Source organism: Panthera tigris, chromosome C1 (assembly GCF_018350195.1).
Source record: "Panthera tigris isolate Pti1 chromosome C1, P.tigris_Pti1_mat1.1, whole genome shotgun sequence".
Lineage (NCBI taxonomy): Eukaryota > Metazoa > Chordata > Mammalia > Carnivora > Felidae > Panthera > Panthera tigris.
The window spans coordinates 19,608,898-19,626,135 of NC_056667.1; the positions used below are offsets into that span (position 1 = coordinate 19,608,898).

Here is a 17,238-nt window from a genome sequence, read left to right on the forward strand (position 1 = left end):
GGAGGAAATATAGGCTTCCCGGCACTGAGCCTTCTCGCATGGGAACACAGGCTCCAGCAGGGGAACCGAGGACTCAGGGGCCTGGTCCCAGCATTCCAGCCCTTCTGGCTGGGGTCAGACTGCTTGAGGTCTGTCTCTGGGCAGAATCCTGGACCTGAGGCTGGGGAGCATTCACAGGGCACCAGGCACACTGAGGCACGCAAGGGGGTGTTGTGGGATAAGGACTGAAGCATCTCTGAGTGAGGAAGGCGTCAATCCGCGGGGAGCTGGGGAAGTGGCCCTGTTGGGAAGGGGCCAAGACATGTTCAGGTGGAGCCAGATCTGGTCGTGGAGATAGCAGGGATCCCCCCAGGGAGAGAAGCCAGTGTGTTTGGGAATGCAAAGAAGAAGGAAATCTCCTGCTCCAGAAACAGCCGCAGACTCAGACTCAGCTGCTACTCCAGGAGGCAGCTTTCACAGTATCCCATGTGCCCTGAGGGCACTAGTCCCGGTAGGAGACCAGAGCCATCAAGTTCTTGATCAAGAACAGCTTGATCAAGCATCAAGAACAGCTTGATCACCACCAAAAACAGCTTAATCTCCATCAAGAGCAGCTTTAGTTGCAGCCTGATCAAGCACTGAGAACAGTTTGATCAACCATCTGGTGCTTTCCTCCAGCAAGAGGTCACACATTCCCCACCTCCGCACCCACCCACCCGTTGCCAGGTACCTTCTCCCCGCCCGGCCGTGTGACACAGGACCTCAAGACTATATGATGGGCTCATTCAGAAGAGGAGGAAACAGGTTCAGAGTCTCAGACCCTAGCCCAGCTAGTCAGGTCAGGGGCCGAGACCACAGGTTCCCATCCCCCATGCCCTGGAGGAGCTGGTGGCTTAGCAGAGGTGAAAGGAAGGTCCCGTGGTAAGGGGAGGAGGAACCCCCTTTCACCTTGGCTGTGTCATGGCAGGAAGCAACCAACTGTCCTTGCAGGGCCTTGCGGCAGAAGTCGTGGTCATGAGGGACAGAGAATTGAGAACTATGGTATCAGGGTAGGGGAACTAGGTCTCTAGATAACATGAGCTTTGCAAGTGCCCCGAGCTCGTCCTACTTCTTCTTTTGCAGATACAGACCGGAGTCCTGGGAAACACCACCACCGCCGCCACCACCACCAAGAAACCCAAGAGCGCGACCCCGCCCCTCAGCAGCCTGAGCGGCGGCAGTGTCCTTCTCTTCCTGGCCAACATCCTCGTCCAGTTCTTCTACCTCAGCTGAGGTGACATGCCTCAGCCCTAGCCCCGTGCCCCCTGAGACCATCGCTCGGCTGCCACCATCTCTAGCAAGAGAAGCTCCTCCCACCCAGCCCCTGGGAGGGGTTGGTGCCAGAGATGACCAGGTTGTGGGAATTGACAGGTAGTGCCTTGGAGGCATGACCAACACCAGGAGGTACTGATGTGCAGGGGGCAAGTACCACTCAGCTGGAGGTCAATAAAGTTGTCCTGTACTTGGAGTGGGGTCCCGTGTGTGGTCACTGGACGTCACTGGGCCCCAAGAGCCAGGTTGGCGATAGCGCCAAGGACCTTCCCATGCAGGGGAAGGAGGAGAGGTAGCACCAGAGGGCGCTAACCCCAGCGTTCCTGCCTCGAAGTCCCAGTGCCTTGGCCTCTCCCCTTAGGATCCCTGTGCAGGGACATGGCCCAGAGCCTGCCACCCTCACCAACCTCTTTAATTGCACCTGCTTCACCCATCCCTGGGTGTTTGGGCACGATGGTCCCAGAGGAAGCCCCAACCCCATCCCTGGACGTCCCCAGCTGCAAGGGCTCAGCCCCACAGTCACCCTCCTGTCCTCACCGGATACTGGATGTTGGTCCAGCAGGGGTGCTGAGAAGGATGAAGAGGAGGCCGTCCACTTCCTCCCCGCCGACCCCAGGCTGGGAAGGCGGGAAGGACGCACGACTGCTCCAACCACTTCTACCCTCCTGGGTCTGCGGTGGTGGTACTGGGAGCTATGAGGAGGGAAGGGAGACCCAGAGAAGCCCCCAAGGGCCTTGACCGTCTCTGCCTCTTCCTAGAAGACCTTGGCCAAGGGACAGGGAAGTGCTGGCTCAATTGGGTGATGGAGGGGGCTGTTCTTCTAGGTCCTGCCTTCTCTGGGCTGGGTTAAGAACTCAGACCCCCTGTCCTAGCTTCTTTGACTGAGAGGCCAGGTCTCTAGGCCTTGAGACCGGAGCTGGGGGAAATTAAGAGGAGTGCTGGTGGGCAAGGCGAATGCTGTGTCTCCCACTCTTTTCCCCTGCCTGGCCCACTGTGACCCCATCACACTGTCTGCCTCCCTAGAACACTCTCCCTGTACCACCCCATAGCCTGGCTGACTCCTTCCCATTCTCCACACCTCAGGAAGGAGCATCCCTTCCTCCGAGCGGCCTGCCCTGTGCCCCTAAGTGATTCAGGTTCCTCCCCGGTGCATCCTTCTACTTCCGTTCTTATCACTCAGTGTATCACCCTACCTGTCAAAATCTGCCACAGGACTGTGAGTTCTCTGAGGGCAGGTACCAAGGGGCTTGGCTCGTGTTTGTGCCCCACAGCTCAGCGCCAGACTGGACTCAGAGCAGGCTCTCGGAACCCATCAATTGAGGGGGGGACAGACAGCTTTAAAGACCACACTCACGGTTAGTCTGGGCCCAGGGCTCCCTCTGGTGGCAGAGGGAGGCCTTACACCTGAGCCCTAGAACCTGAGCTGGGAGAAAAGTAGGGCGAGTACAGGGCAAAGAAGGCAGGTGAACAATTCCGCACCCCAGCCCCAAATATCGAGGTGCACAAAGATGAAGATACCTGGGAGCATATGAGAAAATAGCTTATGTTACAACAACGACAAAAAAACCTATAAAAACATTTCATCCCAGGGAAAGCCTCCAGGGCTGGGAGGTGGGGGTGGTCAGAGCACATGGACTGTCCAGATCTGGGACGCCCGGTCCTTGGCCACCTCCCACAGCACTGCGTGGTCCCGGTCATAGCCCCGGCCACCTGTGGGAAGGGGTAAGAGATGGGGAAGATGGTCAGAGATTGCTGAGGACTCCACTGCCCGCAGCCGCCTCAGGTGCCTTCTCCCGCACACGAGCCCCCTTACCCTTCACATCCAGGATCCGGCCTTCGAACATGTCGCTGCAGATGTGGCCCGATTCGCTGATGCTCCACGTCTGGCGGGGCAGGCGGCTCTCGGCCCACAGTACCACCTTGGAGCCCGTGCTGGGGGGCCCGATCACCTGCAGGCTCATGGTAGGGGCCACCTGAGGCCCCAGCAGGTGATCAGGCACTGTTCCTTCCCACTGGGTCTCCTCCAGCCCGACACCCTTGACACACCCAGCTTTGAATCCTGGCTCTCGTGGACTGTGACAATGGGCCGATCTCTTAATTCTTCTGAGTTTTGTTTTCCTTGGGGATGGGAATCCCTGAGTGCTGGCTGTTGTGAGGGTTCGGTGTGAAAGACCATCAAACGTCTGGAAAAATAGTAGCTCGTCCAGGAAGACTTTCATGGCTGACTCCCTAAGCACAGGATTTAACATCGGACAAGCTCTCACACACTAATTGACTGTGTGACTTTCGGCTTGTTACTTAACTTCTCTGTGCTCTAGTTTCCTCACCTATGAAATGGAGAGTAAGTAAAAGACGAAACCCCTTCTATGGCCTGCAAAGGTGCACACCGCCGTAACCTTCCCTCCCTCGCCTCGCTCCAGCCAGTGGGGGGACCTTCTAGTCCTGCTGCCAAGCATTTTTCCACCCGAGAGCCTTTCCACTTTTGCTCCCTCTGCCTGGAACACTCTTCCTTCGCACATCGACACAGATGGCTCCCTCAAATGCCACCCTCTGGGGGAGAGTCGGCCTTGTCACAGCTACCGGTACCCCCTAGTCTCCTCTAGAGACTTTTTTCTCCTGCGCTTCGCATCACCTAAGACACAGAGATATTTGACTCATTTAAATTGTCTCTGTCTCTCCCCCCCTACGATGTAGGCTTCGGGAGGGCAGGAGTCATTTCCGTCTTCTCACTGCTGTATTCCCGGCCCCTAAAACAGGGCCTAGCACATAGTAGGTGCTCGGGAGATGTTTGTGGAGTGAATCTATCATCATTATTATTATTGTTTAATGTTTATTTATTCTTGAGAGAGAGAGAGAGAGCACAAGTGGGGGAGGGGCAGAGAGAGAGGGAGACACAGAATCTGAAGCAGGCTCCAGGCTCTAAGCTGTCAGCACAGAGCCCGATGCGGGGCTCGAACTCACGAGCCGTGAGATCGTGACTTGAGGCGAAGTCGGAGGCTTAACCGACTGAGCTACCCAGGCACCTCATGAATCTGTCATTACTAATAGGACCCAAGTTCTCCCCAGGATATCAGAGCTGGCAGGTCCCTTAGAAGGGTCTGGTTCAACGCTCTCGTTTTACAGATGGGGAACCGAGGCCCAGAGAAGAGCCCGAACTGCCCAGGGAATTGGTGCCTGCATCCTCTACCTGCCCAGGGTCCTGTTATCTGTGTGTATCTCTCTGTCTCTCTGGCCCAAGGGCAGGTCCTGCTTCTGACGGGCAGGCTGGCATTTCCCCTGGAAATGGGCCTTCGACTGCCTGAGGCTCTGGGGTCCCTGTCCCCGGCCCTCAACTCGTACCTGGTTCTTGAGCAGCCCGTCCTCGTAGTACCAGATGAAGCTGCCTCCCTCTTGGGGCTTGGAGACCACCACACGGCCCGCCTTCATGTCCTCCACATGGTCCGGCATGGCCAGGAATCCCCTCAGTGCAGTATTCCAGAGGCGGAAATAAGCCCGGCGCTGGTGAGCAGGGGAGGTTGAGTGAGGGACCCCTGGGCAGGGATGCTCCCACCTGGGCCCCCGACACCCTCAACTCTGGACCCGCCAGGATCCCAAGCTCCCAAGCCCTCCTCCATGCCCTGAACCCTTCCTGGGCCCTGCTTCTAAGCCACCCTTTCTTTCACACCCACGCACCGGGGGGCACATCCGTGGTGCACACCCACGGCCACACGGCTCCGCGTCCACAAACACTCACAGCCATGTGCAGAGGGACGCAGTGGCAGCAACACCCAAGGTCCACACGGTTGCACAGAAGTTTGTGGCAGATACAAACACACGGATACACAGCCGTGCAAACACGCTTCCTAACTGATGTACAGGCCCCTCCCCCGGCCTACCCCACACCCCATGTTTGCTAAAAGGATGGATGTATGCAGGAATACAGACACACACACACACACACACACACACACACCATGGCCATGCCTCCACCTCAATGCACATGCACATAAATGAGAAACAGGTCCAGACGTGCTCACAGACGGAGAAACTCAGGAGTGGATAGTGTCTCCCAGAGTGAGGCCTGCTTATTATTGCCGGTTGGTACGTGAGATGATTTTTCACCCTAAGTGGATGAACTTATTGCTAAAAATTCAATGGGACTGTGTTTATTATCATGTCAATTAAAGAAAAATCATACATACACATCAAACCCATGATTTTATGGTTATCAGCCCTTAGGATAAGGACGAAGTATAAAAAACAAGTGAGTTGGTTTAGAGAAAAGTGTTAAGTAGATAATGGTTCAAGAGGAATGACGACGTGGCAAAACTGTGACAAAAATGCACAAAGGCTGAGTTTGGGAAATATGGGAAACCCACAACCCGACACGCTACCCACCTGCTTGATGGGGTAGAGGGAACCCACCCTCTGCGTCCCGCTGTAAGTCAACCAGTTGGTGATCTCACAGCTGCCCACCAGCCACTGGCGTCCCCGGAAGTCACTGTGCTCACACAGCACCCAGCTGGGTCCAGCAGGTGCCAGAGATGCAGAGAGGAAGACAGACAGACACACAGACAGAGGAGGAGGCACAGATGAGAGAACATTCTCCGTCTCCTTTTCTCTCATGCTGAGACTTCTCTACCTGGTGTTAGGGTCCCGAGGGAGGAGAGGGAGGCTGGGAAGTGGCGGTTTGCAGAGCAGAGGAGGGTCCTGGAGAACCTGGGCTGGGGTCCAAGACCCTCCTTAGCCTGAACCTTTCCCTCCCTCCTGGAGGGGGGTGGGGAGTGGAGGGGAGGTGGGAAGGGACAAGAGGCCAGAGACCCAGCCTTCGCTCCCTAGCAGCCCCCGCCCTTATGCCCCCCCAACACACTCACACGCCCCCCCTGATCCGCACGGACAGCACGTGGTTGTTGAAGCCCTCGGCTTGCAGGCTGCGGACCTCCCTGTCCAGCTCGATCTCCTTCCCTTCAAAACACTCCAGTCCATACAGAAAAATGGAAGGCTCTGAAAAGTGCTGGGGCCAGGGGTATGGAGAAGGGGTGAGGCTGAGAGAGCCCCGGCGCCAGACTCAGCCCCCAATTCCAGATACTCCGATTCCCAGATCAGTATTTCAGGCCCTCTTCCCTCCTGAGGTCTGCCTCACAGGGTCCTGGGCTCCTGGACACCCCCAGTCCCCCAGATTCTCAGATGCAGCATATACCAGACTGGGCCCCCTACTGTCCCCTCAAACCTCCCCCTAGTGCCAGTCCATGGTACTTCTAAGAACAGTAATAATAACAATAATATGGGTAATTATAGCAGTTCTCACGTATTCGGGGCTTACCGCACACCAGATTCTGTGCTAAGTGTTTTACCTGACCTCGTTATAACTTCTCAACAACCTTATAAGGTAGGTGCTCTTATTATCCCTGCTTAACAGAGGGGAAACTGAGTCTGGAGAAGATTAAACCACTTGCTCAAATCCCTCGAGCTGGGCTTCAGAATCCAGTCTGTCTGCATTGAGAGCCCAGCACATAGTTGTAAAGCTCGGACTCAGCAGCTGGGCTGCCTCTGGGAGAACCTGGCTCTGCTTGTTACCAGCTGTGTGACCTGGGGCAAGTCGCATGACTTCTCTGTGCCTCAGTTTCACATGTGGAAAAGGGAGCGGATGGTAGTAACAAACCTCTTCGGGCTTTGGTGAGGACTAAACATCTTAGTGCATGGAAGCCTTTGAAACACTGCCCAGAGCCTGGTAGGGGCTCAGTGGTCAGCTGTCTGCTGTGCTCTAACAGCGGGCCCACCCGGTCCTATAGACTCTGACTCCTTAACACGGCCTGTGTCACTTCCCTCCGTCTCCTCCCTGGTGCAGGACATCATCGTTTATTCTGGCTTACTGTAGCAGCAACCCCACTGCCTTGTCCCACCCTTCTGTCCTCCACCGCGCAGCAGAGACGGCTCTCTGTTCCACTCCTTCCTGCACAGAAGCCCCACCTCAGCAGTCTGGCTGCCGTCCCCTGCCCACCCCAGAGGCGCTAGTCCCTACTGTCCCCATACCACCTCTACATCTGGACACACCACTCTGCATTGTAATCGTTATGTCAGTGTGGTCATGGGTTCCTTGACATCAGGGCTGTATCTGGTTTGTGTCAGTGTCCCCAAGACCTGTCACAGTGGGTGCTCAATAAATCTCTAGTAAGTGTAACTGACTTTGAAGCCATGGGGTCAGGGGAAGCTGGAGTTGTTCTGAGGAAGACTGGATTCAAGCCCCAGCAGCTGAGCTGACAGTGAGGACAGACTCGGCGCCCACACTCCCCCAGCAGCATCCCCTGTCTCAGTGGTTGCCCGGAACTGGACAAGGGTACTCACCAGGGGTACCTTCTGGAGAGAGCCCAGGACTCCGGAGGCTAGGCAGCCCATGGCCGTGAGAGTGGGAAACTCGCCCTCGGAGAGAATGTGCTGGTCACCTTCAAAGTTCTTCTCATCAAACAGGATCCAGCTAGGGAAGGGGAAGAGTAGGAGGGCATAAGTAGGTATTTGAGCCTGCCCTGTCCTGTGCTTGGCCTGCCCAGACCCTCTGAGATGCAGCAGAGTGGATGCAGACTTGATTGTGACAACCCCCCCGCCCCCCCTCGTCTATGGGAGGTCAAGGATGAACAGGCCCTGAGCAGCAGAGACTGAGGTCAAGACTTAAGAACTGACTGGATGAAATCCTACTGCCCCTATGGAGGGAAATTTGGCAACACCGAGCAGAACTCTATTCACAATTACTCGCAATCCCATTTCATGGAATCTCAAAACCTCCTTCAAAAACATGAAATGGCACACGCACAAGGCTCTTCATACAGCACTGTCTGCAAGGACAAAGAGTGGAAGCAGCCTGAGTGTCCATCAGTGGGGGATTGTTGAATCAACTAAGAGTGTTGAGTATAATAATACAGCAGTAAAAAGGAATGAGAAAGAGCTCTTAAGGGGATGTAAAGTGATCTCCAAACTGTTAGGGAAAAAAGGTGCAGAACAGCGTTTATAGTATGCTTCCCTTAAAAAAAAAAAAATTGAGATAAAATTCGCATACCATAAAATTCACTCTGTATGATTCAGTGGTCCTCAGTATACTCACCAGGTTGTAGTATGCTTCTTTTTGTGTAAGAAGATGAGGGAGAAGGGCAACAAATATATTTGGTTTCTATAGTTAGATGCAAATTTATGTAAGAGAGTATATTTGCTTATATTTTCATAAAAAAAACCAATAGATGAATTAACTAAACACTAAAAATAAAAATAAAAAGATTACCTATGGGGAAGGACGGGGGGAAAGATCGCAGGGATAGAGATAGATCTTATTGACTGACTTGGCTTTGGAACTGTTCTGGACTGAATGTCTCTCCAAAATTCACATGTTGAAGCCCTAACCTCAAAAATGATGGCCTTTGGAAGGTTCACATGAGGTCAGGAGGGTGGCGCCCCATGATGGGAACAGTGTCCCTATAAGAGGAGGAAGTGCTGTCTCCACTAGGTGAGGACACAGGAAGAAGGCAGCTATCTACCAGCCAGGAAGCAAGCCCTCACAGGAGAGCCAAATGAACCTGCACCTTGACTTTGAACTTCCCAGCCTCCAGAACGGTGATAAAACAAATTCCTGTTGTTCAAACACACCCCCCACCCCCAGTCTATGATATTTTGTTAGCAGCCCAAGCTAAGACAGGGATATTGTAAATGCTTTATGTAATGCAAAAACAATTAGGGGTGCCTGGGTGGGTCAGTCGGTTGAACTTGTGACTCTTGGTTTCAGCTCAGGTGATGATCCCAGGGTCATGGGATCGAGCCCCATGTCGGCTCCACACTGAGCATGGAGCCTGCTTAAAATACTCTCTCTCTCTCTCTCTCTCTCTCTCTCTCTCTCTCTCTCTCCCCCTGTGCCCCTCTCCGCCACTTGTGCATGCTCTCTTTCTAAAAAAAATAAATAAATAAAAATGAAAAGTATTCTTAAAAATGTAAATAAATTAAATAAAACAAATGAACCTAACTGTATATCAGGTTGGTGGCATAACCACACACACAAAAGTATTATTTCAAATGTCTTAAAAATGATATTTTGAACTGTTCATACCAAAAGGGATTTTAGTGAATGTCCCGAGGACAAAAAGAACCACGGAGAAGCCTCAAACAGCATTCACTGCTTTATGCTGTTAGTAGTAATTTAGTATTATGGTTTTGAAACACCCAGCTTCCATCTAAATACCATTGGAATCAGAGTCCCTTGGTACATAACTGATTCCAAGTTTAGGGGAAAAATGTACAAAGTGATCCTAGAGCATCTTATTGTACCAGAAAAACAAGGAAATCACAAAAAACTATTGGAGTCATCTCAGAAGCAGGCAATTTGAAGGGGCTCCCATTTGCCAAAGATAGAATGATTAGAGCACATAAATGCACTAAGACATTTCAATTGCATATAAATCCATGCATTCGTAACAACACTTAAAAAACAATACTTCATTACCCAGCTCTCGAGGTTGCTAGGGCACCAGTTCAGAAATTATCCTGAAATCGATCAAGAGAATTGATCCTTGGAAAAGGAGCAAACTGCCTTTTTTGTATAAACTATTTCAGGTAAGCAAATAGTTGAAAAGGAAAGTTCTTTTTTATGGAAGTATTCCAGATAACATCTATAGAAGGAATACCCAAAATCTTAAAACCATCATTTTGTAACCTCTAAAGAAATAGTGAGTCTAGGCAAATATCACCAGTGGATGCTAAAACCATTAGGTGAGAGATAAATTGTAGATCTTATAAGGTAGGCATCTTGATATCATTAAAGGTGGGACAGACAGACCTGTGCATGAGGTAATGTAGTAAGAAGGACAGGGTACCACCTACATAGATTTCTTGCCAAGAAAACACCCTGAATCTCATCAAGCCTTCAGATCTACCAGTTTACAGGAAATATGGGGCACAACGGAAAAAAAAAAAGACACCACAAGGAAGCAATGAGCCAAATACAGAAGATGGGAAACTTATAGGGTAAATTACTGGGTTTCTTTAAACAAACAAATGGTATAAAACAAAGGGAAGGAAGGGGAACTACTATAAATTAAAGACCAATTGACCAAAAGCAATGTGTGGACCTTGTTTGGATTCTGAGAAAAAGAAACCAATTTCACAAAGGCATTTTTTGAGACAATGGGAGAAATTTGAACATAGACTGGGTACTAGGTAATATTAACAAGTTATTTATTTTAGAAGATGTGATAATAAACTGTGGCTATGCGGGTTGGGAGGGTTTCTTTCTTATTAGAGATATATATTGAAGTATTTACCTGTGAAACTTTATGTTTGGTTGGGGATTTTTTTTTTTTTTTGGTCTATTTATTTGTTTTGAGAGAGAGAGAGAGAGCACAAGCAAGGAAAGGGCAGAGAGAGGGAGAGGATCCCAAGCAGGCTCGGAGCTGACAGCCCAGTGCCCAGAGCCCGATGAGGGGCTCGAACACACAAACTGTGAGATCATGACCTGAGCTGAAACCAAGAGTTGGATGGTTAACCAGCTGAGCCACCCAGGCGCCCCAAGGGTTGGGGATTTTAAATCCTCCACTAAAAAGAAAAGAAAAGAAGAGAAGAGACAAGACAAGACAAGACAAGGCAGAGAGATACATGAAACTAGATTGGGGTTCTTTATATTATACCGTCAAGTTTTAGGTTTTCCATTAAAACTTTATTTTACTTTGTGTTAAGATTGAATGCTTCGGGACAAAATAGCTAATCTCAAGGAAGCCCAAGGAAAGAAATCATTTGAAAGACCTTCCTGCAGCCCAGATCTCCAAGCTGAGTTAAGCACTTCTGGGCAGGTGCGCCCCACTTCCCACCTCCCCCCACGTCCTCACCTGCCGCCATGGACACGGCAGGACTGGGGCTGGAAGGAGGCAGGCAGAGAGGTCTGGTCATCTTCGAAGGAGATGTGGTCGCCCAGGAAGTTGGGGCCGGAGAAAAACTGAATCTGGAGGTAGAGACAGAAAGAGATGAGAATGGAGGGCGATGCAGTGGGAGAGAATGGGGAAAAGGAGACAGACCCCCACAGGCTCCTTACCTTTGAGACAAAGTGCAGATTGTGCTCCCCGACCTGCAGGGAGGGCCCAAAGTTTCGAGACTCAAGGAGAGTGCCAGACTCTAGCCTCAGTTTCCCTACCCTTTCCACGGCACTCCCGCTTCTCAGGCAGGCATTAGCTCCGCCCCTTCCCAGAGGCCCCGCCCCACGCGCGCCGAGCCGGCTTCTTCCAGTCCCGCCCCCACCGCGGGGGCACCTCCCAGGCACTAAGCCCCTCCCCCACGGCCCCGCCCCACCGCCGGCACGCACCTGCAGGACTGGCTGCAGCGAGGCGAGGGCGCTGTTGCCCGCTCCCCAGTCATCGCAGTTGCGGTACACGCCCTTCTCCAGGATGTACTGCTCCCCGGAGAAGCCCACCTTCTCATAGGCCACCCACCTGCAGGAAGGACGGGGCGCGGGTCAGCAGGGCGAAGCCGGCTTCTCCGCTGGAGCCGCTCCAGACCCGCCTAGCTCCCGGAGCCAGGGTCACTCACACGCCGCTGAGCACGTGGATGGCCTGCGTGTGGGGGCCGTGTCGCGCCAGCTCCACGTCCGGCAATGCCTCGCTCACCTCCACGCCGTGCCCTTCGAAGTCCATGGCCTCAAACAGCACCACGGCCGGGTTCCCGAAGTCCTGGGCCCCAGGGATAGTCAGGTTTCTCCTTCCCACCCACGGAAACCCCAAGGAGTGCCCAGGCCCCGCGGACGCAGCCCACCAGGGGACTTTGGAATGAGGCGATCAGTGAGTGTGGCCCGGGGAAAGGCAGCAGGCCGGAGAGAAGCTAGACCTCAGGGAACACTTCCAGCTGCTCTGGAGAACAGGGAAAGAGAGCACAAACTCTTCGCTCAACAGATTGTACTGGGGGGAGTCCGCCTGTACCCACAGGCAGAGGGATGGCCCAGTTGCTCCTGCTTACCGTCCGGATGACCCTCAGGGAGGTCAGCACCTCGTCATAGCCTCCCCAGTGTGACCAATCAGGATATTCCCCTTCCTCCAGCAGATACTGGTGGCCCCGGAAGCCTGCTTTCTGGTAGCCCACCCAGCTGGGGAAAGGCAGAGGCAGACAGACAGGGTCAGGGAAGGACCTCGGGTGGGTAAGACAGCTGCCCCCACCCCTAGGCAGCCCGGGGCATTCCCCATCTCTGAGGGTAGAGGCCAGAAGGGAGGATGAAGTAGAAGGAAAGGTTCTGAGTCCTCACCAGCCCCCAAGAACTCGCAGGGACCCCACGGAGGCCAGGTGGGGGCTCTGGCTGTCCTCTGGCTGCTGAAGGTTGTAGATGTCTCTGCTTACTTCCCAGCTCTGGCCCTGAAAGCCTGTGGCCTCATAAACCACAACCTGGCAGAAAGGGTGGTGGGAGGGTTGTGGGGAGGCATCTGGACCCAAATACACTCAGCCAGCCCAGATGGCTCTGCCCAGCGTCAGCCCAGAGCTAAGTCCTCCTACTCTCTCACTGAACTCCATTCCCTTAGGTAACTCCTGCCTCTTCTCTGACCTCTGACCTGGTCCTTACACATCAGAAGCCATTTCCCAGTGAGCTCATAGGATTCCACCCTTCCAGACCCAGCTTCTCAGCTTCTGTTTCCCAGCACTCTCCTCTCCTGTCTTCCACTTCAGCCTATGAGAGCCATACAAATACACACAACCCACCCAAAGGCCCTCCTTGACCCTGCAGCCCAGACTCTTACCTTGGGCTCCCCTGGCTTCTCCACATTTGGGCAGCCCTGCAGAGGAGACAGAGCTGAGACACCAGCCCAGAGATAGAGGAAGACAGATGGGGCTGGTGACTCAGGAATTACTTGATCCTGAGACCCCCCTAAAAATGGCCAACCCCATGACTTCCCTCTGCCCCATTCCTTGGGTTAATTCCCCCTGTCCTCAGCCCCCGTTCCCAGAAGCAGCTCCCAGGTCCTGCTTCTTCCCCCAGGCTCCAGGACAAGGTAACTTGGGACCACCTGCCCCTTACCAATCTCATGGGCTTTAAGGAGCCCACACTGGGGTCTGATGTACCCCAGGCCTCCGAGGTGGGGTATTCTCCAGGCTCCAGGATGTAGGGAGTGTCTTCAAAGAAGGGTTTAGGGTACAGCAGCCACCTGGTGGGGGGGAGGCAGAGAGGCGGCTGTATCCCAGATACCCAAGGGACACAGACTGGTGGATGGGGGGAAGGCTTAGAGGGAAGAAGTTTTAGGAGAAGAAGCCCCCCAGCAAGGGGATGCTTGGGGATATTTCAGGCCCCCATAATCTTTTTTTTTTTAATTTTTTTAAATGTTTATTTATTTTTGAAAGAGAGAGACAGAGACAGAGCACCGGGGGGGGGGGGGGGGGGGGAGGGGCAGAGACAGACAGAAACACAGAATCTGAAGCAGGCTCCAGGCTCCAAGCTGTCAGCACAGAGCCCGAAGCAGGGCTCAAACTCATGGACCAAGAGATCATGGCCTGAGCCGAAGTCAGATGCTTAACCGACTGAGCCACCCAGGCACCCCAGGCCCCCATAATCTCTTGCAGTAACCACTCCATCAGTCCCCCTTCCTCTGGCCTGGCACTCTCTAATTTCATGCAGCAGCTGGAGAGTTCTCTCCTGCACACATACCCACTTAGGGACCCCAGGTAGTTCCCCGTTAGCCCACAATACAGCCCAGATGCACAGAGGCCCTTTGATCTGTCTCCCTGCCTTCTTCCTGGGCCTCACATCTCCCCACTTGCTGCCTTCTTGGGCCAGCCTGAACTTTCGAGGCTTAGATCTCTCACCTCTGGGCCTTTGCGGGTGTTGTTCCCTCTGCTAGATATACTCTTCCCCATTCAATTAACAAATATTTAGGGGCATCAACCCTGTGCCGGCCTCTGCTTCAGGCATCAGGGATACAGCAGTGAACAAAATATACAAAAGCCCTTCGTGCCCTGCTCTCACTGTGCTGAGATTCTTCTGGGGCCAATTCACCCCAGCTGAGGTGCTTCCTCCTCCAAGAAGGCTTCTCTGACTTCAGGTGCTCTTCTCTGGTTTGGTGCCTTTCTATGCTCCCCCATCCCAGAACTCTGCCACTGTCTTCTTACTCGACTGTTGCCTCCAGTAGACTAAGCACTTCTCGAGGGCAAGAGCTGTGTCCTATCACCTCTCTGTCCCCAGCACAATGAATGCCAAATGAAGGGATTCCAGAATAGCCCAGACTCACAGTCCTGCAGAGACAGTGGCAGATGCCACCCGCAGGGGCCTCTCCAGGCCCTGGGGGTCCTCCAAGGCATCCGTTAGCTTCACTTGCTCCCCCTTGAGGCTCTCTTCAGAGTACAAGATGATCTCTGGGGTAATGTAGTCCTGCAGAAGGAGAGAGGTGGAAAAGGAAGAGTAAAACAGAACCCCTCAGAGACTACCTCCCCACCAGTATCTGCTTCCCCAAGTCTGTCCAGCCCAGGCCCCAGGGAACTTCTGGGAAGCCTCTGTGGCCATCTCCGCAGAAGCCAGGAGGGTGACTGGGGTGTTCTCTGCAAGGTCGGCCACACAAGCCTGAGACCAAAGCCCTTTCTTTGGCGCTGGGCCTTTGGTACCGGTTACCAAAGTTCCCAGCAAGAGCCTGCCAATTGCCATGCCCCGGATAGCCTGATTTCCAGCCCGGTTGAGAGACAAACTGGATGGACAGCCACTTCCTGAGGCCTAACTTTGACTCTTCCTCTGTATACAATTCCCGCCCTTGTCCAGACTGGCTTCTACCCACATCTTATCCTAGGCAGCAGCGGATCCTATCTGCATTCTGGGTGTTTCTTCCCCACTAGGATCGTTTTCATTCCCTCACTCCTCATCAAACGCTTAGGAAGCATCTACTGAGGGCAGGGGACGATGCTAAGGGCGTGCCCTACCCCATCCCACTTGGCCCTCCCAACGGGAGTTATGACTCCATTCACAGGCTAGGAAAGTGAGGCTCAGTGAAGTTGAGCGGCCTGCCCGAGGGCACAAAGCCTGTGCGTAGCAGGGCAAAGAACAGAGCAATGTAGTTTTTGTTCTCTGTTGCAACCAGCACCTCCCACGTGCCTGGAACACACTAGGCGCCCAATCAATGCTGAACGAATGACATGAAACTAGGTCCACCTGACTTCAAAGCCCTTGTTTTTTTTCTCCCGTACCTCGTTACCTCCTACATGAAGATGAATTTATTGTGAGAAGCTCACAATAAATTGTCCACAAACACTTGGGTGTTTCTGGAGAGGCTTTCAAAACTATTCCCCCTTCGCAGAGCTGGGCCACTGCCCTAGTTAAGACTCGTCGGCTCTCGTCCTCTCTTACCAGGAGGATTGCAACAGCTCTGTCTTAGGGTTATTTGTACTTTCATTAAAAAAAAAAAAAAAAAAAAAATCTAATCGGCCTTGCTTTCAGAGCTATTGCTTTCTCTTCTGTGTCTCCCTGGTGGTCAAGGTGGTGTTACCCAGCTTAATTTTGGTAGTTTGTAAATTTGGGTTATGAAAACGGTATTGTTTTTTTCCCCACTTTACGGATATGGAACTAGAATATTGACTATGCCTTTTCAAACCACACACCTCTCCCTCAAAATTCAGAGGGGCCCCTCACCTGGAAATCACAGCCCTGCCTCATGTTCCCGGCTCCGGGATTTCTCCTCCCGGCAGCCAGAGGGATGTTTATAAATCCCTAATCTGCTTATATGGCTTTCCTGCTTCAAACCCAACCCTCATACGCTCATGTGCATGAGTCCTGCAGGGCAGAGGGCAGAGGGCAGGTCTCCTCCTCCAACCCACTGCCTGGCACGGTGCCTGGCACACAGCAAACTACTAAGCAGCATCAGTGAGCAAATGACTGAACAGACGTCTGTGGCACCCTAAGTCTGCATGTAGGCCTGAAATCCTGGGCCCTGGGTGGTGGGCCAGCACCCACAGACCCTTCCCCCCATTTCTGTTGCTCTAACCGAACCCTTCTCCAACGCCAGCTCAGACTTCCCCAGGCTGCTTTCCGAAGCTGGGGCTTGGCCTCTGCCTGCCCCTCCCCAAGCCAGGCTGCGCACCCCAAAACCTCTTTCTTCCCCAGGTGGCTTGGAGGTCAAGAAGCTAGAGGCGACTACCTATAGACAACTCCAGGCACCTGCGGCTGTCCCCTTCCTCAGGAGCTGGGGCCTGGGGAAGGCAGGGCAACATCTGACCCCCGCTCCCAGCCACTCACCCGGACAACCCGCCTCAGGGAGCCAATGCCTTGCTTGCTCCATGCTGGCGACAGGGCTCCTAGTTCCAAATCTCCTTCCGGCAGGACCAGCTTCCGGCCCCGGAACTCTGGTTCTTCGTATAGCACCCAACTGTGGGCACAGAGACCCAGGGTCAGTGGTGGGGAGAGGACGTACCCACAAGGCAGGGTGGCTGAAAGGGGTTTCTGCCAGGTTGGCCTGGGCACATCTCACTGCCCCGGCATCCCCCAGGTCCACCAGCAGCCCCCCAGCCCCGCCCTGGCAGTCTGCACTCACCAGCCTCGAACCACCCTCACGGAGGCCATGCTGGCCCAGCCAGAGGTGTCGGCAACGTCTTGCCAGACCTCCTTGCTGCTGCCTTGGCAGCCAGGCTCTGAGAAGAGGATCATCTGGAGAAGACACAGAGGAAATCCCCAGGCCCTGTCCCTAGGTCCTTGCTTCCGGCTGCCCCCCCACCCCACGTGCCCACCCTACCTTTCCAGGCCTGGTGTTCCGCTTGCCCTGGGTCTTCAATGCTGGGCTCTGGCATGGAGGTGATAAAAAGTCTTACGGAGTTGCCTCCTTACCGCCTCCCCACAACCTGCCATTCCGAGGATCCCACATATTCCCTGTTGGCCTCCACTCCCAAGGAGCTGGCCTGCAGAGGATGTCACCAACCTCCAGGGACCTTGTCACCCCATCCCAGGGATGGGTGCCTCTTGCTCCCCTTCCCCAGCTTCCAAGAGATCAGGGCCAC

The 17,238-nt window shown here is 53.6% G+C and overlaps 1 protein-coding gene across 2 annotated transcripts in view; it reads right to left on the minus strand.

Annotated features, from left to right (window-relative positions):
• Positions 1-1,373: 1,373 nt before the first annotated feature.
• CRYBG2 (crystallin beta-gamma domain containing 2) overlaps positions 1,374-17,238 on the minus strand; it is a 28,611-nt gene continuing 12,746 nt past the window's right edge. The window contains exons 5-22 of one of the 2 annotated variants that reach the window (XM_042996655.1): positions 16,977-17,024; positions 16,779-16,891; positions 16,484-16,613; positions 14,496-14,635; positions 13,292-13,418; positions 13,014-13,049; positions 12,527-12,663; positions 12,244-12,370; positions 11,821-11,960; positions 11,597-11,723; positions 11,330-11,362; positions 11,127-11,239; positions 7,615-7,744; positions 6,144-6,283; positions 5,668-5,791; positions 4,630-4,788; positions 3,104-3,263; positions 1,374-3,000 (exon numbers count right to left, since the gene is read on the minus strand). In XM_042996655.1, coding sequence (XP_042852589.1) covers positions 2,912-3,000; positions 3,104-3,263; positions 4,630-4,788; positions 5,668-5,791; positions 6,144-6,283; positions 7,615-7,744; positions 11,127-11,239; positions 11,330-11,362; positions 11,597-11,723; positions 11,821-11,960; positions 12,244-12,370; positions 12,527-12,663; positions 13,014-13,049; positions 13,292-13,418; positions 14,496-14,635; positions 16,484-16,613; positions 16,779-16,891; positions 16,977-17,024 — 2,073 coding nt within the window. In that variant the 3' untranslated portion in view covers positions 1,374-2,911. The remainder of the gene's footprint in view (positions 3,001-3,103; positions 3,264-4,629; positions 4,789-5,667; positions 5,792-6,143; positions 6,284-7,614; positions 7,745-11,126; positions 11,240-11,329; positions 11,363-11,596; positions 11,724-11,820; positions 11,961-12,243; positions 12,371-12,526; positions 12,664-13,013; positions 13,050-13,291; positions 13,419-14,495; positions 14,636-16,483; positions 16,614-16,778; positions 16,892-16,976; positions 17,025-17,238) is intronic. The other variant, XM_042996656.1, reaches the window with a different exon arrangement.